Genomic DNA, 22,410 nt, shown 5'->3' with positions numbered 1-22,410 from the left:
GCACAATGCAGATGGTTCTGTGAACAGATACAAGGCAAGATTAGTAGTCAAGGGGTATGCACAAACGTATGGCATTGATTATGAAGAAACATTCAGTCCGGTTGCAAGGATGGCAACCGTAAGAGCAGTCATTGCTATGGCTGCATCAAAGGGATGGTCTTTATATCAGATGGATGTAAAGAATGCATTCTTGCATGGTGATTTGCAAGAAGAGGTCTATATGGAGCAGCTACCAGGTTATGTATATGCTGTTCATCCTGAGTTTGTTTGCAGGTTGAAGAATGCCTTGTATGGTTTAAAGCAAGCACCTAGAGCATGGTCTGACAAGATAGGACAGTATCTTGTCACTATTGGCCTTCAGATTTCCAAGGCAGATTTCTCACTTTATGTGAGAAAAACAGAGAAAGGTATTATGCTACTTGTCATTTATGTTGATGATTTGATTATAACAGGTGACAGTAATGAATATATCCTTCATGTGAAAATGCTATTGAAGCAGAAGTTTGAGATGAAGGATTTGGGAGAGCTACGTTATTTCTTGGGCATTGAGGTGATTAGATCATCAAGTGGGATACAGCTCTTGCAAAGGCAGTATGGATTGGACATGCTGTCTAAATATGGGATGACAGGCTGTAAGCCTATTTTAGTTCCTTTGGAGCAGAATGTGAAGCTGAGCATAGATGCAGGTGAGCTTCTAGAAGACCCTACTATGTACAGACGCGTAGTAGGAAGTTTGATTTATATGATTATTACCAGGCCAGATTTGAGCTATGCTGTTGGATTGGCAAGTCAATTTATACAGGCTCCAAGGAAACCACATTTGGATGCGGCTAGACGCATACTCAAATATGTGAAGTTTACATTGCAGTATGGACTACTTTATGAGACTGGGGTTCAGATACAGTTGCATGGATACACTGATGTTGATTGGGCTGGTAGTATTTCTGATAGACGATCTACGAGTGGATATGTGTTCTCTTTTGGGAGTGCTGCAGTCACTTGGAGCAGCAAGAAACAGCCTACAGTTGCCTTGTCGAGCACAAAGGCTGAGTACAGGGGTGCAGCAATGCCTACATGTGAGGTAGCTTGGTTGCATAAGCTACTTTATGATATGCATCAGCCTACAGATGGGCCAGTTGTCATTTATTGTGACAACATGAGTAGTATACACTTGGCAAATAACCCAGTCTATCATGCTAGAACAAAGCACATTGAGGTGCATTATCACTATGTGCGGGAGAGGGTTTTACTAGGTCTTATTGATCTAGTTTATGTCAGCACAGAGGATCAAGTAGTTGACATATTTACGAAGGCATTGGGCGTAGAGAAGTTGCACAAGTTCAGAGATCTACTTGGTGTGCAGGAATTGGGATTGAGCTCGAGGGGAAGTGTTGAGATATCGAGCTCCACTCGTGATATGCCAGGGTGACCGTTGTGCATTTATGTCACCGACTTGTTAGTTTTCAAATGCGGTTGGTATACCACCCATGAATAATAGCTAGATGACAGCTATCCTTATCTACTCTAGTTCATAGCTCAGTTAGTATGTCACCTTAGTTAGTTGAGTTTGGTTTGAGACCCATATATAGGGCTCTTCTATTTCTTTGTATAAGACTTCTTTTGGCTTACACAACTAAGAAGAGGAAAACTGTTTTCAATCTCCACCTCTTTGTGTATTCCCCCATTGTGCAAGCAAGAAAGCTACAAGTAAGACTCCTTCCTTCTCTCCCACAATCTTGACAGGATGTCCTATTAAGGGTGCCTTTGCATGGCGTGTGAATTTATATGGCATGAGCAAGAATTAATCCATACACTTAATCATGCATGTTCGTGACATCACCCCCTCCTCTAGCGATGAGTTTCACGAGGAGCGGCTTGGTGGTTTGGTCCAAGTTTTGTCGGATTCATCTTATGAAAGATGATAAGTTTTAATAAGCTCTTTAATACTATTTTAGCAAAAAATTTACTTAAATAGATTTCTTAAACCAAATATGCTTGGTACCTTTTGCAAAAAATAAAAAAACTAAAGACATAGTTTCTTTAAGCAATATCACCAAAGAAAAAAAAAGCATCACAAATGTTAATGGGGGTAACTTCTCATGTAAAAAATCAAAATTACATCAATGTATATTCCTTAATGAAAGGAGAAGGAACGAAGTTTAAACACCTGAAGTAGCCTTTAATTTGTCTTTCATAATTAGACTTACTATATCTCGGCTTGATTCTTCTATGCCCTCAAGTGATACTTAAAGAACTTGAACTTTAGTAGGAGGAACCTCTTGGGAATTTGAATTTTGTTTGACACTCTCATGGACTCTTCTCAATTGTGCTTCAACCTCTCTTTGCTCTTGAATGTTGCAAACCAGTGCAATAGTCTTCATGTGATTTACCAATGCCATCTTAAATGCAAGTCCACTTGCATATACATTAAATACAACCTCATAAGCATCATTGAATGCTTTGATTTTCGTCCCCATAACTTTCATTTTCTTTCTCAAAATAGCCATTGCAATCCTCTAGTCTCTAAAATTTGTTATAGTTTCTTACTCATATGGCTCATAGGAGAGTTTATACAATCAATTGAAGCTTCAACATCAATGAGATAATCATTGACATTGAGACTCTTATTCAATCTACTTTCAAGAAAGCTTTAATGCACTTTTCAAGTTTCTAGCACCTTCAACTTATAAGCAAAAAAACTGTGTATTAAGTGTCTAGAATGGACCGCTATGAGAGGTGCTCTTTGGAGATATTCTGCAAGCTTCCAAATGCGATCATTGATGCCATATCCTTTCCAATGAACAAGGCATTCCAAGTGACCTTGGGAGATCCTCAAGTCTACCTCAAATTCTTCATGATCTTTAATTTCGACAGGTGGTGGAGGATTAGATCTCTCCTCCCCCCCCCCCCCCCCACCAAGTAGTGTGCTATGGCATGGCTCAAATACGCTCGACCTCAAATTCTTCATGATCTACAATCTGGACAGGTGGAATTTGGAGAGGTGGTGGAGGATTAGATCTCTTCCCCAAGTAGTGAGTTAACGCATGGCTCGAATATGGAAATATGGAAGACTAGGTGGATCTTCATGGTGCTGGGAAGTTGGAATCAATAAGCAACTGGGTTGATTTGGCTACGATAGTGAAGGGCCCAAATCTTTGGTGGTCTAGCTTGTTGGAGGGCCTTGTTATCTAGAGGTTATGCGTAAGTAACCATACTTTATTATCGACTTTGTATACTGGATGTTAGAGACGATGCCGGTACACATAGTACTCATTGATTTTAAGCCTTTTGGATTTGTTACTTAAGTTCTTGGCGTATATTTGCTAGGTATTGAGCTTTATCTTGGGTGAAAGGGTTCTTTACTTGATTGGAGATATGTATATCCATCCTTGGATGTTGGCCATAGTTTGCAAATAAAGAAGTTTGTTTGGGAGATGCATGGATACTATTATTATAAGCAAACTTTGCAAAGGGGAAGAGCTCAAACCAATCATTCTAATGGTAGTTGATAGTGTAGCGGAGATATTGTTCCAAGACTTGATTTACCCATTCTATTTGATCATCAATCTCTATGGATGATTGACTATGGATAACTTGACTTAGACTCCAAGAAGGTTGCAAAGGCTCTTTCAAAAACTAGATATGAATTGGGGACCCCGATTGTTGATGATGTCGTTTGGGAGTCCATGTAATCTCAAAACGTATATGAGGATGTCGTAATCCACTCCCTTCATGGCAATGAAGTTCACTAAAAACTGGACACCTGCGATCTTCAATGGCCAATTCCTCAACACTCCGAATGGCATAACTTTCATTCCATTGGCCAGTGTAATATTAAACATAGCATTCTCGACAGGTGGGTCACCCAAAGCATGGAGTACTGCATGGCTAAGCACATTGACTCCTGCCCTTATGTCCACAATCCCTTTTTGTATGGCATCTCCTAAGGCTAGGACCAATAGCACTACATGCATCTCTGTGCCCTCTTAGAAAGCATTAACATATAAGGACTTGGGCACCAAGTGCGAATGTTTCCATAAGGTGCCGGTGTAGGTGGAGGCACTGGGACATGAAAGCCTTATCCAAAGTTCGATTGGGGCATAGCAAGATGACTAGAAGGTCCACTAGGTAAGGCCATGGAGGCAAATTGTGGTACCAATTGATCCACACTCGGGAGAGACCGGGATACCTAGGCTACAATGATCCCGAAAGTGTGTGAGATGAAGGTGGAATACTACCCGCCTAAGGCAAGGATGAGGTCCTAAAAAGTGTGTCTATGTTTCCATAATCCCTCGGTGTGATGTGCGGTGCAACATGAGGTTTTTGAAACGGCAATGTGAAGTGGAGAAGCAGCAGAAGAAGATGGTGGGATGGGTGGGTTTTGAATTTGTGAAGTGAAAGGTGAAGATGCATTTTGTTCATTTTTTTCATTTAATGATTGAAAATGAAAAGATAATGATGAAGATGCACGATGTAATGAAGAAATAGGAACACCAATTTCATTCTGATTTTGAGAAGTAAATTGAAAAGAAGTATCTGGCTTTTTCTTATAATCCTCCAAAATCATTCAACCTCTCAATTGAATTACTAAGACACCAACAAAGACTATGAATTAAAGCTTGATATTCTGCCTCATTGTTAGAGTGGACACCTTCCAAGATGATTCCTTCACCATAGATTTTCTCTCCTAAAGGAGAGAAAACAACAATGCCTGCGACTACCTTATCCTTAGTTCTCTTGTATGCACCATCAAAGTAGAGGCTATAAGCATCTACAAGAGTCTTTATGGGTGGGGGTGGTGGAAGGTCCTTTCTTTTCACCCTGAGATTTTTCTCATAGCACCTGTTTGTCAAAATATCAGCCAGGCATGCTCGAGTTGTTTTTTCAACCTGCACTGTAATGACGTGTGTTAACATAGAAGAATTGGTCCTCAAGAGAACCTTTTTCGTAGTCAACAGACTATACTCTTTTTTCCTTATGATTTCTACCAGTATATTGCAAAACAGAAGAGGTAAAAGACGAAGGAATAAAAGACGAATAAGTACCTTGCACTCGAGTAGACAGAAGGGGATGAAAGAATAAAATATACTCCGGATCTCTTTCTCCAACAGGGGGGTCCATTTCTAATGGAGGTCTCGACGGCCCTGCAACATCATCAAATTTATGGCAACATCTGAAGAGAAAAATTCATGCATATCTTCATTGAGTAGCTTCTCTTGAAGGGCAATCCTTTGATCGAGCTCTTCAATCTTTTTTCGTCTAAAAGCCATGACCACATGATATTCTTTAGTGGACAGCTTGTATAGCTTTTCTTTTGTGTAGTTAGAAGTATCTTCCATCATGTCAGAACTTTGTGGAGAGAGTTGATCTATCCACTCTCGCTTGGTTCTCGACATAGATGTTCCTGGAGATTGAACTGGTGTTGTTGTGCTCGAAGTCATTTGAACCTACTGTTATTCTTGCTTCTACGGAGAGCTTTCAGATCAAGGCCTAGGTTTCTCTTAGAGAACCTTGCTCTAATACCATGTAAAGGAATACCCTAACATAAAAACGCAAATAACAATCGTACAACAAAGCACAGACTAATAAAAAAACACAGTTAGGGTTAGCGTGACTCAGAGACAATGAACACACTGAATAAATGAAATGATATGATTACTCAATATACAATGCTCATGCAATAAACACGCTATGTAGTGAATGAATACTAAACCTCGAAATCTTGTATCTCAAGAATCAAGGTAGGGGTAATGAGCTGGAGAGTGTGTCATACTCCGAACGGATCCCGCATTGTAGCAAGGCAGTCTCCAGATGTCGAACACCAGCATATGCAACCAAGGAAGGCTGGATGTGATGTAGACAACAGTGCAAGAGAGAAAGACTAAAAATGCAGGTGAGGAGACAGAAAGATTAAAAATGCAAGTTGCAGCAAATGTAACAAAAGATGATTCTAGTTGTAAAAAGCATTCTATGGGGGGTCGTTTGGTTTGTTGGGTCAATTCTTCTACCATTTCATTGATTGAGTGGCAATGTAAGCTACTCTTTAAACGGACAAGAGGAAGTGACTTGTGATTGCTAATTCAAAAGTGAGACACATTAAAATCTTGCTCATTTTGTATGTTGAGCAGTTGAGGTTAGAGCTGTAGCATAAGGGTTTTCTTGAAGTATTGGGGGTCATCTAGGTAGACGTTGGAGTATTTGGGTCAATAAACCATAATGGACCTAGGGTCCTTGTATGGGTCAACAGTGGTAAATACCTCACATGGCATTTGGTGCAATGTGATCTATGGCTTGGAAGGCAAGGTTTGATAGGCTTGGTCTTCCTATGATTTTTCTTTACTTGCAAAAACGAGATTGAGGACTGAATGGAGGGTAGCATACTTATTTATAGAAAGTTTGGGCCCTTCCAAGTGGGTTTGTGCTTATGGGACACAAACACTCTCTAGAAATGTATTTCTTTTAAATAAACAAGGTTATTCATTAATTAAGCATGTTTTGGACATGTTTTTGTAAAGCTAATGCATTTTTAGCTCAACAAGATGAACCAAGGATATCTTAGAGAAGAAAGAGCAAATAAGGGCTTCTGTTCATGTAGTCAATATGGCCTTGATGGATCTAGGATGATGAAAGAAGTAAAGGAGCCAACAGACTTGGAAGAAACACTTGCTTATCTAGCCTAGAAAACAAGTATGTAACTTGAGAATAATAGCATAATAATTAAGAATGACACTTAGATGCTAGTGGATCAACCAGAAAAAAGGAAAATTATTGGCACTAAGTGGGTTTGGAAGGTAAAGTATAAGGCTGATGGCACCTTAGAAGAGTAGAAAGCTAGATTAGTTGCACATGGATTTTCATAGTTCAAAGAATTTGATTTTCAAGAATCATTTATTCCAATTGTCAAAATGATTACTATTTGCATAGTACTTGTAGTGGCTACTTATAAAAAGAGACTAGTTTACCAAATGGATATTAAATTAGTGTTCTTTGAATGGTGGCCTCAAGGAAAATGTGTATGTTACTCAGCCACTAGGGTTTGAGGCTTCTCATTTTGATTACAAAGTTTGTAAACTAAAGAAGGTATTGTATGGGTTGAAAAAACTCCTAGAGCATAGTACCAATGGATAGATAAATTCTTTCTAGGCTTAAACTTTAATAGATGTGCCTTAGATACTATCTTGTACGTTTACAGGAATGATAAAAAGTCTACAATAATTGTCCTATATATGGACAACCTTCTGAGTTGAAAGGGTGAGTAGAAGTGAGAGTGAGAGAGAGAAGCAAAAACAAAAGCAAGAGAGAAATGGCTATGGAGGTTGAAACTTAAGAGAGCGAGACTGGTATGTGAGAACTCCAACGATCTCAATGTGTGAACTGCCTTCACTTTATAATTCCATAGAAAAGAATAAAGAATAAATACGATAGTGATGGGCGGTCTAGCCATAGGGCCTCTTTGCAAGCCTCAATGGCTACAATATACTTATCCTAGGAAGTAGGCAAGGTTGTGTATTTATGCACCTTGGACATCCAAAAAACACCATCTCTAGCAAAAGTGTAGACACAGCCAAAGGTGGACGTCTACTATCTGCATGTCTTGCATAATCATTGTCCATGTAACCCATGACTCCAATATCCTGGCCACCATAACAAATGCATATATTTGCAATGCCCTTAAGATATCTCATGATACCCTTCACAATGTTCCAATGTCGTCGACCAAGTGTCGCCATATAATGAGCCACAACTCCCACTACAAATGCTAAGTCAGGTCTAGTAGCTATCATGGCATATATCCCCAATATATGGACCCAAGTGAAATTCTCACGTGGTTTTCAATCTATCTACCAAGTATCGCAAACCCAAAATCCATAGCATTTGTGCCAGTTAATAAGAGCTGCTAATGCTCTATAGAAGACCTCCATTGCAGCTACAAAGGCCCTAAATTTCTCCTCATCCCCATCTAGGTAAACAAATGTGTCATCTACAAACTCTATATCCAACAACTCCTCAACATGTGGAATGGGAAGTTTGATGCCTCGAATACCCGTATTTCTATCCCTTAGAAAGGAGCTCAAAGCCTCTGCAACAAATAAGAAGAGGAAAGGTGCAAGGGGGTATACTTGTTTCATTGCCCTTTGAATCCTAAATCTGGCGCCTTTGTTCCCACCAATGAGGACCTGGCAATGAGCTGATGAGTATAGAGCCCATATATCTAGAGACGAGGAACTGACCAAAGTTTGTGGGTTTGCTTATGGGACATAGAAACTTTGTAGCATTTCGAGTTTTGGGGCTGTTTAAAATGCGCTCATGAAGGTATTAAAATTAATTGACATTTTTTAGCTCAACACTGCCTAGATGGAGTCCTTAGGGGTATGTATGGTGGGCAATCTCCAACCAGTCTACAAGCTAGAAATGATGCCTCAAGGACCATGCTGCTATATCTGAGGGTGATCTCTATGTTCAGAGCAAAGGGAATCAGCTAGAAGGTATTGGCCATGCCAAGTGTGCATGGGGGGACTGCACAGGAATCCCTTGGTGATGGGGTGGACTGGCTACAACCATGTGACTTTAGCAGGCTGAAGTCTGCAAATTGATCTATGGTGTATCAAGAGTTGGTTTGAGTCCAACTATGATGGTGCCGAGGTCAATGAGCATTGGTAGAGCAGTCTTATCATGAGAAACAACTGAAATCTCAGCAAATTCTATCCTAATTTGGAGCATCTTTGTAATCTAAAGAAAAAACGAAAGGGGCGCCAAGCTTGGGCTCAATTGGTGACACTTGGTTGAGCAGACGGATTCTAGCTCCCATCGTGTGTATTTTTAACTTGCTGAAATACTGTTCTTTGGGTTGCCTAAGGCTGGGCTACACCAAGTGTGCATCTGGAATGGCTCAATGTGCCAAACATTTGATGAGGACAATACTTTGGGAACAATCTCCCAGACTTCACTGAAAGGATAGATGGGATTCTAAAAGTTACTTCAGAATTTGGGGTAAGGTGAAGCAGGATATACATCACATTCATGTCTTAGCTTTGCTCAGGTGGCAGCTTCATTCAATTTATCTCTTCATATATGCATGGAGATTTCTAGATCCAAGGGTTAAGACATATGTTGCAGGAACATTGATCAAAACATCAGGGCTCCATGCACTTTTACAGACAGAATTGATCCCCTCCTTCAATAACATCATCTCTAATATGGTCATATGTTTGGGGATGTTGCTGGTAGTGGGGGTTACACTTACTGAGTGCCTGCTTTTGCGCCCTCAGCTACTAGGGAGGAGTTTCAAGTTTCAAGGCTTGTTCTTAAGTAATTGGTACGATCAAGGCAGATTAGTATGCATGATGGGCTGAAAATTAGAGTGCTAGTCAATAGGGTTCTACTGAGGTGTTGATATATTAACTTCTCGTTCTTTGCAGGAAAACAATCTTCTATTGATTAACACTCCCTCAAATTAACTAAGTGCAAAATACAATACAAGCCCTGTATAGAAAACAAGAGACAATAAAATCTTTAAGCTAGCTCCTCATGTAAATTTTTCAAAAGATTAAAACTTTTCTTTTTGGAAGGAGAAAAAAGGTTTATGTGCTGAAATATCGATATTCTATTCACATTACCACCAGCATTAGCTCTCTAGTGCTGAAAAGCATTGTGTGAGATACAGATATTTCCCATTTTCTTCAAATTTTCATCATACACAGTTGGATATCTCAAGACCTAAACAAGTATCCATCCTCACTCAGCAGTTGTAGACCCATAAAGAAGACTAGCTGAACTGTAAGTTCAGTGGGCTCAAAGTGGTGGCATAGAGGTTCAAGGATAGTAACATAATGCACCACTTTAGGCTCGGCACTGGTTCACCCAGACTTTCCCAAGCTACTTGAATCAACAGACAATGTATAAAGGTACTTCTTATTCAGACTTCTCACAGACAGTGCCCAAGAAAAAGCTCCTGCCCATCGCGCTGCTGCCCCGCCATTGCGCCCGAGCTTCTCCCCCCCCCCCCCCCCCCCTGTTGCCCCCCCGCCAGGCAATTTCCTTGCGCTGCTCCCCCGCCCTGTTACCACCCCCCTGCGCTGCCCCCACTTCCTTCGCCCTGCAGCCCCGTCCGGCAAGTCCCCCTACCCACGTTGTTCCCGTCATGAATCGGCCATCCATGGTGTCCAGCACCTTCCCCACTGCCAAAAAACATCTGCCCCTATTTGTAGAGGCGATGTCCTACTTCCTCCGCGGGCTACGTGGCCTTGGACTCCTGGTGAGGGAGGAGACAAAGCTGTTAGATTCAGAGTATGTAGATGATACCGCCCTTTATATAGAGGATTATGAGTTGATGCTGGAGAGAGTGAGACTAGCTCTGGAGGTGTTTTGCACTGCAACTAGAGCGAAAATCAACTAGTGGAAGTCGGTTGGTTTTCTTACGGACCCGGACTATAGCACAGAGTGGGGCGTCCACTTGGGATTCAAATGGGTGTGCAAAGGGCAAACCGTCCGATACCTAGGGTTCGAGGTGGGACTCGACATCACTCCTACCCAGCAATTTCTTCCAATTCTTGACTCTATTGGGCGGAAGTTGACCTATTGGAGTATTGCTCGCCTTTCCTTAGCGAGCCAAGCCTTGGTGGTCAACCAGGTCCTCCTAGTGATGGCTTGGTACATTGCCTCGTGTTCGTGCTTCTCCTCGTCTTGTGTAGTTCAGGTTCGCCGCCTAGTGCGGAATTTTCCCTGGGCCGGCTCAGACGGTTCCAAGGATTCTTGGGCCAAGGTGGCATAGGCGACCAGCATCGGTCTGAGGGAGGGCTTGGGATCATAGACCTAGAGTTCCAGAGCCTGGCCCTTTTAGGCAAGCTAGTAGTCCGTAGGCTCACACCAAGAGGGCAAACCTGGAAGGTCCTTCTGTAGGAGGGTCTCCAAGAGTGCAGACCGAGGCTTGGTGGTGATTGGAGGCCATCCTTGAGATGGATTTTCACGACGGCCCAGATCACGCCACCCAGATCCTCCTTCCTCTCTGCAGCCTACTTCGTGTGTGGCAAGGCCTTTGCAAGGCCCTAATTTAGAGCCCCCTAGGATGCGAGGAGGAGATAGACCGCCAGTCGTTGGTCTAAAACCCCTAGGTTAAAGATCGGGACGGGATACAAATTGGCAAGCGCTCCCACATTCAGTGGGTCGGATGGAAGGCTGGCCCTGCTCGTACTATCAAGACATAGTGGAAGGTCTCATGCGGACGTAGCGGGAAGTAGACTAGTCTCTTGAGCATAGTCTAGTGCTCCCATAACAGTATAGGTCTCATGAGGAGCCTTTGTCTAGCTCTAATTGAGAATGTAGACTGCAATGTTAACAACTTCAGCCCAAAACTAGTTAGGCAATTTTTGCTCTTAAGCATGCTTCTTATCATTTCCACAATGGTGCGATTTGAACGTTTCACAACACCATTTTGTTGAAGTATATAAGGTGTCATTAAATGACACTTAATCCCTTTGCTCTTACAAAATTCTTCAAACTCCTTTGAGTTGAACTCACCATTGCCATCTGTTCTAAACTTATTTACACTTTGCTTTGTTTCATTCTCAACTAGTTTTGGCCATTCTTCAAACTTAGCAAAAGCTTGAGCCTTATCATGAAGAAAATACATCTATATTTTCTTACTAGAGTCATCAATGATGAATATAAAGTAAGAAGATCCCTTAAACTTAGCAAAAGCTTGAGTCTTATCACAAAGGAAGTACACCTACATCTTCTTACTAGAGTCATCGATGATTAACATAAAATAAGAAGATTCTCCAAAGGCTCATATAGACATTGTACTACACAAGTTAGCATACACCAAGTTGAGAGGAGTCTTCACTATCAAAAGATTATGTACCAGTGAGACAGTAGGGTTTGTGGGGAGGAACGCGGAGTGAACTCAGCAAACATGGAGAAGAGAAGAGAAGAGAGAAGAAACTCTAATGAATGGAATGATGAAGATTTGAATCATGGAGTGAATGTAATACGAGGGAACAAGGGTGCCGTAGCACAAGGAAGATGATGAAGACAGCCGTGAACCACGAACCGCAATGTCCTCCTAAAGGGGTGTGAGGGTAGTGGAGAGGCTGGAGAGAAGAGACGACGGACTGAATGAATCAGCCGTGGGGAATGAATGAAAGAGTGGCCTATAAATAGGCACAATCAGTCTAGGATGACGTCCCTTTTTGGGGCTGCAAACCCTAAACACAAACCCCTAGCTCCGTGCATCCATGCTGGAAGGAATACGAAAGCCTCATCACAAAGTCGCGGCTGAATATTCGAGGTCCCAATCTAGGTGGTACCTGAAGATCCTGGGTATCAGTAGAAGAGATGACCAGTCGAAGACAGCCACCCCAAGAAATTAGAGGATGGGTGAAGAACTTCATGTGGAGTAGGTTCCCCCTCTGAGGTGAGAGGTGGAGGAGCCCCCGCTAAAGTCTAAGAAGTAAATGCCTCCTCTAAATCTGTCTCTAAAGTAGAGAGAGAATCCAAAAACTCATGGATCACGGACTCTGAAATGTCTGATGATGAAGGAAGTGCCGCCGGTCGTGCCGAAGAAGGTATCTGGGATGTTGAAGAGCTCCCAGAGATAGCCTCTCGAACCTGAGTAGTTGAGGGTGGGGAAGGGTGGGGCTCAGAATGAGCAAGAGGTGAGAAATAGTCGTTGTCTCTCAATGGAGCTGACTGGGTAGCCAAAGAAGAGGAAGGAGTCGAGTAGCCACTATCTCTTTTGGAGCGTACTGATGAGGAGATGGTATTAGACAATCATTGTCTCTTGATGGAGCGGACTACAGATCCATAGGTCGTGGAAGCCACTATACCTGAAAATAAGTGGGAGAAGACGACCGTTGGCATTGAAATGATCTCCAAGAGGTCATAGCACCAATCGATCCTTCATGTGCTCGAAAGGACTTAGTGCACATCGGATGCATCTTATTGCCTAAAGCATAGTACTTTGATAGCCGATGCAGAACGTTTTCTATGGCCCAAAAAGAAGAGGTGGCACAAGGAGTGCCTAGTGGAAGACGCATATACTCCGGGGGGTGGGGAGCAAAGATCGAAGTCGACAAGCATCGATGGTGTGTCTGGTAATGCCACAATAAGAGCACCCAGTAGTCTGGTCATCTTTTGGTAAAGAAGCCATGGATACTAGAGTGCCTTGTTGAAGAAGGAGGAGGTCAACCACCATGAACCACAAACCGCAATGTCCGCCTCAAGGTGTGTGAGGGCAATGTGAAGCACGAACTGCAATGTCCGCCTCAAGGGATGGGAGGATAGTGGAAGGGCTGGAAGTGAGCTCCCAGTGGGAGGAGGATATGACCAACAATAAGTGGTTGCAACTAGTAGAAAAACGCAGGTGAGGAGAGAAAGACTAAAAACGCAAGCAGGACAGCCTGCAAGAGAGAGAAAGATTAAAAGCGTAGGCAATAGGTGAGAGAAAGACTAAAAACGCAGCCAGCAAGACTGTGATGATGTGGCAAGCTATACGACAGGAGGTCTGCAGAGGAACAGCAGTCGCCTGGGTGGAATCAATTCCAAACTATGTGAAGAGGGTTAGAAATCAGGCGCCAACTAATGGAGATAGCAATGGATAGCTTCAGCTGAGATGTCCTCCGCGAACGGGATGTGGGCAGCAAGCTGAAACACTTGAAATCTGCAAAAACGAGATTGTTTTCTGAATGGAGAGTGATCAGCAACAGTTGCTTTGCTGTAAACAGCTGCAAACTGCAGGTGGAAGGCTGGAAACAGGCACCAGATTGTAGATGACAGCAAGGGACAGCTAGGACTGTGATTTTCTCCGCGAAAGGGGTGTGGGCAGCAAGCTGAAAACACCTAAAACTTGCAAAAACGAGATGTTGATTCAGCGGAAGAAGAAGAGAAGTGGATGCCAAACCTGCCACCGGTCTTTGCCTTCACTGAAGTGGAGAATCTTTGTTGCTGTTTGAGCAGATCTAGCTCTGATATCATGTCAAAAGATAACATACCAGCGAGACAGTAGGGTTTGCGGAGAGAAACATGGAGTGAACTCGGCAAACATGGAGAAGAGAAAAGAAGAGAGAAGAAACTCTAATGAATGGAATGATGAAGATTTGAATCATGGAGTGAATGTGATACAAGGGAACAAGGGTGTTGTAACACAAGGAAGATGATGAACAAAGCCACGAACCACGAACCGCAATGTCCTCCTGAAGGAGTGTGAGGGTAGTGGAGGGCTAGAGAGAAGAGATGACGGACTGAATGAATCAGCCGTGAGGAATGAATGAAAGAGTGGCCTATAAATAGGCACAGTCAGTCTAGGATGGCGCCCCTTTTTGGGGCTGCAAACCCTAAACACAAAACATAGAAACACAAAAATGCAAACTGCGGGTGAAGGGTAAACAATTTCTCAACATTCACTCTATTTTTGCTTTCTTGTGGAAATCTCTTTGTCTATTACTTACTTATCGTACAAGCTTCACATGGTTTTTTCATTTCAGTTTACTACTAATAGGTGAGCAACCATACCTTGTGTAACGCAACAAATCCAATGTGACCAAATCTTTCATGCCAAAGTTCACTTGTACCCATATCAACAATGGCTATAAGAGCACTTAGTTCATACATGTTATTCCTTCTTTCTTCTTTGCCACAACTTTGCCAGCACTATCGAAAAATTCTACACCTGTCTTGGTGAACCTTACTTTGTGACCAAGATCAATTATGGAAGTAAGTGATAATAAATTTCTCTTAATCTATGGAACATACAATACATTTGAAAGCTTTTTGGTTTACCATTTGCAACAACAAAGCAAATAGTCCGTGAACAATGCATTTTTTATTGTTCCCAATCATCATAATGATGGATTCTTACAAAGGCTACATAAAATTGCATAGACCTTTCTTGTTGGTCATGTAACAGAATGTGCTACTATCCAATATCCATGAGTCAATGGTAGATACTTTTTGCATTGAGGAACATACTTCCTCAATAGTTGCTACAAATAACTCTAACATTACTTCAACCGTATTGGCCATCTCCTTCTCTTTAGTGGCTTTAAGCCGCAACTCCATTAATAGTACACAAAATTTCTCAAACATCAAAGCTTGGGATCTCACCTAAGTGTTTAAGATAGTTACTAGTCTATCAAACTTTGGTGGACAAATCCAAAGGCACCTTTGAGCTAGGGGTCTTCCTTGTATGCCCAAGAAGGCAGTCTAGCTGGCATGTTTGACCATATTATAAACCTTCCCTAGTTAGCCATGGAGTATTTCAAAGAATGTTTTCTTCACCGTTGGGGTCAAGGGATCCTTGATAACTCCCACACTCCACAACTCAATATAGTGCTCCTCAAGTTTCTATCAAATTAACTATTCTATCTCACCCAAAGGCTAGACCTAAAAATATTAGCTTTTTCCTATCCCATCACATAGACATCATTTGATATACAAGTCATGACTCAATCAATACATTTGCTCACGCATGCCTTCTCCTCATAATCGGGGCCTTAATCTTTGAGCACCATGGATCATTGGTGGCACCTTATGAGAGTGGGACATGACAGCGAAATAGAAGCATGGACGTATTGTTCACCCTGTTATATAGCAATCACACAGAGACAGAGCTAGAGACAGATAGAGACAGAAGTAGAAGCAGAAGATAGAACAAAGAGCTTGTTCTTCTCTTATAGAGCCCCCACAGAGATAGAAACAGAAACTGAAGAGAACGAAGGTTATAATGCAGAAGAAGATTATGGACGCGAGCTAGAAGAGTCAATCCTACCCATGGAAGGCAAAGATGAAAACAATATACTCTACGGAAAAGAATTAGGAAAAGGTACATATGGCACAATATTTAAAGTGAAAATTACAAGTATAGTCAATAGAATCTATGTTGGAAAGTGTTATAGAGGGAAGAATTATAGAAGACAAGCAGAACAACATAGAGAGATTGTAATGCAAATTAGACACCAAGTACTAGTGTGTGTCATTGCAACCACTATTGAAGAGCCGTTGTGGAATATTACACCATACTTTAATGGAGATAGTCTTGGGGACTTCATGACTCAACTCCCTTCATTGCATGGATGATTCACAAGATTTTTTCACCCATGGAGTGATAAGACAAGGCGTGATGAAGACATGCAAATAGCAAGTGATCAGCAACTTCTCTAAGTTTTGAATCTTTGTTTGGTTTCGCATTTCTTATTGACTTATCAATGTGTTCCAAGCCTCTGATGCCTTGATTGTATGTTCAATCAAGATCAAAACATTGTCAAAATAGCTTGTAATTTGCGTTCCTTCGTTTCCAAGCCCATAGAACATCTGCATTTGAAGTAATCATAACACTTAAATTTAATGAATCTAGGATGGATTGTGATTTTGGGTCAATTCCTAGCACCATCTCCAAAAGCTCATAAGAATCAAGAATAATTGTAATTTTAAACTTCCACAATATGTAGTTTGTACCATATAACTTGCCTTTGCTGAAGGTTGGTGGAGGACTCCTCAATGTTTGAATTACTAGTATAGCCACACCACTTTGATGCACTCCTCTTCATTGCTCCTCTTCATTGTTGAAGTACTTGTCTCTCATGTACTCTTCACTACTTAAAGCCTCCTAGGCTCTGATATCATGTAAAAATTACATGACACAACAAAAGAATCTGAGCAAGGAGTAGATAATATACCTCAAATATGATAAGAATAGAAACTTCTTTAATTTTAAACAACTAATATAAAGATGGCTTTGTCCATCCATGCGCTTCCATCGTGAAGCTTAGATGGTGATCCACATGAATGATAGGCAAAGAGTTTAAGGCTAGCTGGAAGCACTTTGACTTGGTGAAAGATAGATTGATGTTGGCTTTGGAGGAGCCTTCCTTTCATAGCCCAAGAAGATAGTCTAGTCGACCTATCCGACCATATTATGAACCTTCCTTGGTCGGCCAAGGAATATCCCCTTTAGCATCAAGCTGGCAGCGTTGCCTTTGAAACCGCAACAGGGGGGTTGCTAGCCCCCCTAAGACCTCCTAGCTAGGAGCCATAGAAGTGGATCCCAAATTAAGAGTCTCTAATAACTCCCCAATCCTCCAACTCAACACAATGTACCTCTATTTGCTACCAGCTCCATACTCTTATCTAACCCAAAGGTTAAATCCACAACGGTTACTTTTTTGCCATCTAGTCACATAGACCTCATCTGACATACAAGTCAAGACCCAACAACCAATGTCCAAACTCACACATGGCTTCTCCTCGTAATGGGGGCCTTACAACTAGGAGCACCAAGGATCATTGGAGGCACCTTACGAGGGTGGGGCATTGAGCAAATATAGGATTACAATGGTGATACCATTGGGATGCCATTCTATAGAATTTCCTTTGGTGTTACATTCATAGCTAGGGATGGCAACATTTATGCCTGCCCTTTTGACTTGCAAATTTTCATGTGTGACTCAACATGTGCACATTTTTCACTTAGTAAAATGTTCTCTTACTATTTCAAAGAAACCGTTGCATCATTGAAAAATTGTGACTATAGAGGTTTCAGGGACACATAAAGATTATGCTTAAGATTACAAATATGGCATTTTTAAGAATAAATACTTGTGACTCGATTGCTGGAGAGAGAGAAGATTGTGTCAAAATTGAGGTGATGGATGATTGCGCTGCTTTCAAGATACATCAGATGACAGACGTGATGATGATAGTGTTGAAGATGGCTTCAATGCAAGGCGTTGCATGATCTAGCTGTCCTGTCTGACGCATTACGGCAAGTTGTCGAATTTGCTTCATGTCAGCATCTGGTTCATTGATCATTGTGGCGCTGACCTGGAGCTCCTCTTGCTCATCAAGTCTCTGGTGCCACATGAACATACTACCTGCCCTGGCCACGCATAGATGCACCTTGACCTGCCTGTTGACCTGACATGCATCACATCCTTGACAGGTCATGAACACACGTCATCATTAGGCATGCCCGACATCAAGATAAGGTTTATCACATTAAACCTCATGACACCTGATGGCCGACTACCATTGCTGCCAACTCCCTGTTCTTATTGCTGCCTCACCTTACTGCCGAATCCTATCACAGCCACCTCCTCTATCCCACCACAATCGCCTCCTTGGCTCACAGCAATCACCCTACCTACCACGCCTCAACTTGCTTTGCCCGCACTGTCTCCTCGCTTCGTAGCCATGGACACTTCCTCAACCTCCTTGTCCACCCTTGTAGCCTTTGTAAGATTCCTTGCACAAGCAACCTCCATCTCCCCTTCCCCCCACAACCTCAGCGAGTAGATCAATGGCCATACCCTGTGCCAACAGACCATGAAACACCCACACCATCAACACATGGAGCTAGGATATCGCCCAAGATTGCAGCTGGTTCTCCACCATCCTTAGGGGGTTCCATTGTGACCTCCCGCATATACTTAGTCAATGCCTTCCCACCGATCTGCTTTGCTCCGGACACAGAGTTGGCACTCAGGGAGAGAGTGTCAGCCTTAGAAGCATCATCCTTGGCTTGCAAAATGGTTGGAGATCGTTCGCCTATCCACAGTCTTAAGGACTCCATCACCATCTCTTTTCTTGGCCTTGATGAGTATTTTACGCTATACCTTTCTGAGATTGGCAGTGCATTCGGCCATGTCATATAGAGGGATAAGACTTTTGTTGACGTAGTCTCAAAAGGTCCACACAGATACCCTTCGGTCTGAGTGATAATACCCACAAAGTCTTTGCACTGCCTTTCTTAGACTAACAGGATTCCCTCCATTCACGGGGCCTTTCTTATCCAGCTAGTCTCTTATACAAGCCTCCCTAGTCAGTGCTTTACTTGCAGGATGATTGGACATCTCGCAGTTGAATGCCCCAGGACACGCCGACACTAGACCTCCTTCAAGGATGAGGGAGGTGGTAGACCCGAGACGTGTGAGAGGAGTGATGTAGAGCACAAGAGACGGCACAAGGCTAGACAGAGGAGGAGACAACGCTTGCGAAGAGAGCGCAGTGCTGAGATGCAGGAGCACGAGGGCCTAAAGCCGAGACAGTGGAGAGTGATCAGGGATCTCATGCCATTAGCCCATGTAGAGCCACTCTAGCCCTCCACTACTCCCATAGACGCTCTTTTGGATGCCGTAGAGCCAGAGGTCCCACGGCCATTGATAGGAGCAGCACTACAGATGGATGTGATTCAGCCCACAGAGGCAACGACACCAGTAGCTTCTCAGGAGCTACAACAAGCTACAGATACGCCACAGTCCCCCAGACCATCGCCTCATCAAGTTGAGCTTCCCAAGTTTAGCCCATCTCAGGTACCCGACACACAATAGGCAAGGGAGGCCGTGATGGCCCAAGATAGTGAGCAGGAGGTAGAGAACTCAGATGACTACTCTGAGGACTTCCCCCCATTACATCCCGCTGCGATAGCAGAGAGGACACATGATCGGGTATATACTGGGAGGCAGCAGAGACAGGCTTGGGCTGTACAGCCACGCCAGTCTGAGAGATTGAGACACTCTCCATGAGGATACTCTCATGGAATGTACGAGGCTTCGGAGGTTGTTAATTTAGACAGGGCCGGAGCTATTGGAGAGTTAGCAGCTAGAGGAGTGAGCAGGAGTGAGAGTGAGAGAGAGAAATGATATATTAGCGTCTACAAAAGGCCAAAATGACCTATGAGACCATGAGTTACAATCATGTGTATGATGTTACAATTGTTTGGGCAAAATATGTATGTAGCACAAAGCAAAATAAGAAAGGAAACTAACTATAGCTATGTGTAAAACATAAAGCTCTATGTAGTAACAATGAGCTCCAAATGGTACAATCCCATGTGGGTATGGAGAACCTAGCTCTAGCCCGAGCAATAATCCCCTGTATCCGCCTATGAAGGTGTCGTCGGTGTGTGTGCTGAGGCCTAGGACGTTTGGATCAGCTAAGCTGAACGGCTCGAGCAATCAGTACTCCTTGTCTGTGTGTGGATTGTGGTGGTGAGAGAGGCTCTCGTGTGGACTGTGGTTGTAACTGTATTGAAGTCTTCTGAGTCTCCTTTGCAGAGAAGTCTGTGAGCTGCCTCTATGAAGGGCCTCGATGTCTTGGGGCAGCTGTACTCTTGAGGCACATGTCACGAAGCCGTTGTATCTCAAGAATAAAGGCCAAGGCATTGTTGATCGGTAAGATCCATGACTCTGGTATACGATTTGATTTGGGTGTACCAACAATGTGTTGGTACACAAAGAATAAAATGTATTTATACTTAGGGGGCTTTCTCCAAGGTGTTATTAATAGAATTTTCTTTTCCTGAAAAAAAAAAAAGAATAAATACTTGTGAATACAATATAGCAAAAGGTGTGATATTGTATTGATCACGTGGTGGTTTTCTCCTTTCAAATACAAGAGGATGCAGGACCCTCTTTTTGTTAATGGAGGACCCTTAACTACATATCCATCATAATATCACATATCTATATTTGGATACACAACTGTGTCTATGATATCTATGCAAGATGTGAAAAGAACAGGGTCTAAATTCCATTCACTTCGTTAGATTTAGATACTCCTCTGCCTACAATGATTACTGACACAAGTTCTGTACTTTGTAGGGCTTCTTGATAGCGTCTGTGGATGCAGCAGGCATTGTCAAATTATGGGATATACGCAAGGTCATCGAGTTTTCAACAATTGATACAGGGCCAAGTGCATCCAATGCATGTGCTTTTGATAAAAGCGGAAGTCTGCTCGCCATTGCAAGCAGTGACAGCCGAATTAAGTGGTAAGATTTGCGTACTCTAACCCATATGACTCGTGAATTCTGCCTCACTTGCGATTGCATTTATTTGATTATCTACAGCTTATCTGATGTTGGAGCTTGAATTTTCTGCAGTTTTCACGTTAGTGAAGAAGTGCTGCCCGAGACAGAACTTTGTGGTCATGGAGATGTAGTACAGGCCATTGTGTTTGACCCTTTGTGCAAATTTCTAGTTTCTGGTAGTACAGATTGTACTTTCCGAGTTTGGGCCTAAGGGTGCAAGCTATGCATGCGGTCTTGTTGATACTGTCTGACGTAGGTATGGTGCTGCTATCTCAAAGACGAAACACAGGATTTCCGGGTACGAGCCCGGAATGGAGTTTTTGGACATGTATTTGAGAGTTCGCATGCTTTACGCACTAGTAACTCACATATATCCTCGTGCTTAAGTCTATTCTGAATGCTAGTAGGGTTAATGTTAAAGATTGGGCCCTCACTTTTCTCTTATCTTTATTTCTTATCAATAAGAAACCTAAATAGAAGCTTTGAATGGGATCCTTGGCCAAGATCACTAGAAGTCTTAAATTCTGAAAGAATATCACAAAGTAGTTTTCATGCCAAAAAGAGGCTATACAAGTGATCACAATCAACATCAATAAGTATTTAACATGGTGCACACATCTTTCACTAGATCTCAAAAAGACCCAGCAATGGCTTTGTTTAAAAGTATAAGATGGGATTATAACATAGTGAAATCTTTATTTCAAGAGATACAAACAAAGGTGTGTTGCCGCATCTTTTTTCGGAGATTTGGAGGCTTTATTGGGAGCCTTGCAAGTTAGCATATTTGGAATTCTATTTGGGAATTGTGTGTGCACAAGGGAGAGCACTCTTCAATATGCTCTACTTCAATAGATGCCACCTTGGTACTTCCATTTATTCACTCAAGTATTATTTATGGTGACTCATGCCATCGCTAGGAAGCTATTCAAATCTTGTTCCCCACAAGGGAATTAAGGCCTACTCTCCAAACTCCAAGATGGCAATCTTAGTTTATCTATTCTCCTTTGCCTTGGCTTCTCTTTGCAAACCTCCCTAGTTTGGCCTCAGAAAACTTTGTGTATGTATTACATCTAGATGTGTGTTATTTCATTTTTTACTCAAAAGTCATGACAATTCAACCCATGTGTTTCCACACCTCACATCAAGTGGTATAAGTTTATTTAAGTTCCTAAAAGGGCTTGTAAACATCCAAAAGGCATTTTTACAATGTGGCTCTCTTTGAGAATGTACATATTTTACTCTAATATATCCATATTCATTGGTCCCTTTTTTTTAAAGGTAGCTACACTTGTCTCTACAAGACAAAACAAATAAGGTGATCTTTATTTCAATAAATCTCAAAAGGAGTTCCAAATTTTAGCAAGTAGACAAGATTTTACTCTAGGAAAAAGGAAGTTCTTTCATAAGTTATGCTTCTTATGGCCCATGAATCTATAGCTTCAAGATACACCAATGGAAAAGAGAAAGAGAGAAATTGTATACCAACATCTTTGAAGGACTCAATGTGACTTATGAGACCACACTAATGCATACATCGAGGTGTATTTCTCATTTTAAAAAGATAAAATATACACCTATGAGACTAGATGTTAGGTGATATTCTAAGAACA

General features: G+C 42.2%; 1 protein-coding gene across 2 annotated transcripts in view; it reads left to right on the top strand.

Moving 5' to 3' along the window:
* LOC148039084 (flagellar WD repeat-containing protein Pf20-like) overlaps positions 1–22,029 on the top strand; it is a 232,084-nt gene extending 210,055 nt beyond the window's left edge. Inside the window, exons 13-14 of one of the 2 annotated variants that reach the window (XM_087674970.1) lie at positions 20,592–20,761; positions 20,873–22,029. In XM_087674970.1, coding sequence (XP_087531096.1) covers positions 20,592–20,761; positions 20,873–21,011 — 309 coding nt within the window. In that variant the 3' untranslated portion in view covers positions 21,012–22,029. The remainder of the gene's footprint in view (positions 1–20,591; positions 20,762–20,872) is intronic. The other variant, XM_087674971.1, reaches the window with a different exon arrangement.
* Positions 22,030–22,410: the final 381 nt, after the last annotated feature.

Source organism: Lygodium microphyllum, chromosome 3, assembly GCF_053477565.2.
Source record: "Lygodium microphyllum isolate KBCC chromosome 3, Lygodium_microphyllum_v1.1.10, whole genome shotgun sequence".
NCBI classification, from domain to species: domain Eukaryota; kingdom Viridiplantae; phylum Streptophyta; class Polypodiopsida; order Schizaeales; family Lygodiaceae; genus Lygodium; species Lygodium microphyllum.
Note: the sequence above shows the minus strand (reverse complement) of the source record. Positions and strands in the feature narration are given on the sequence as shown.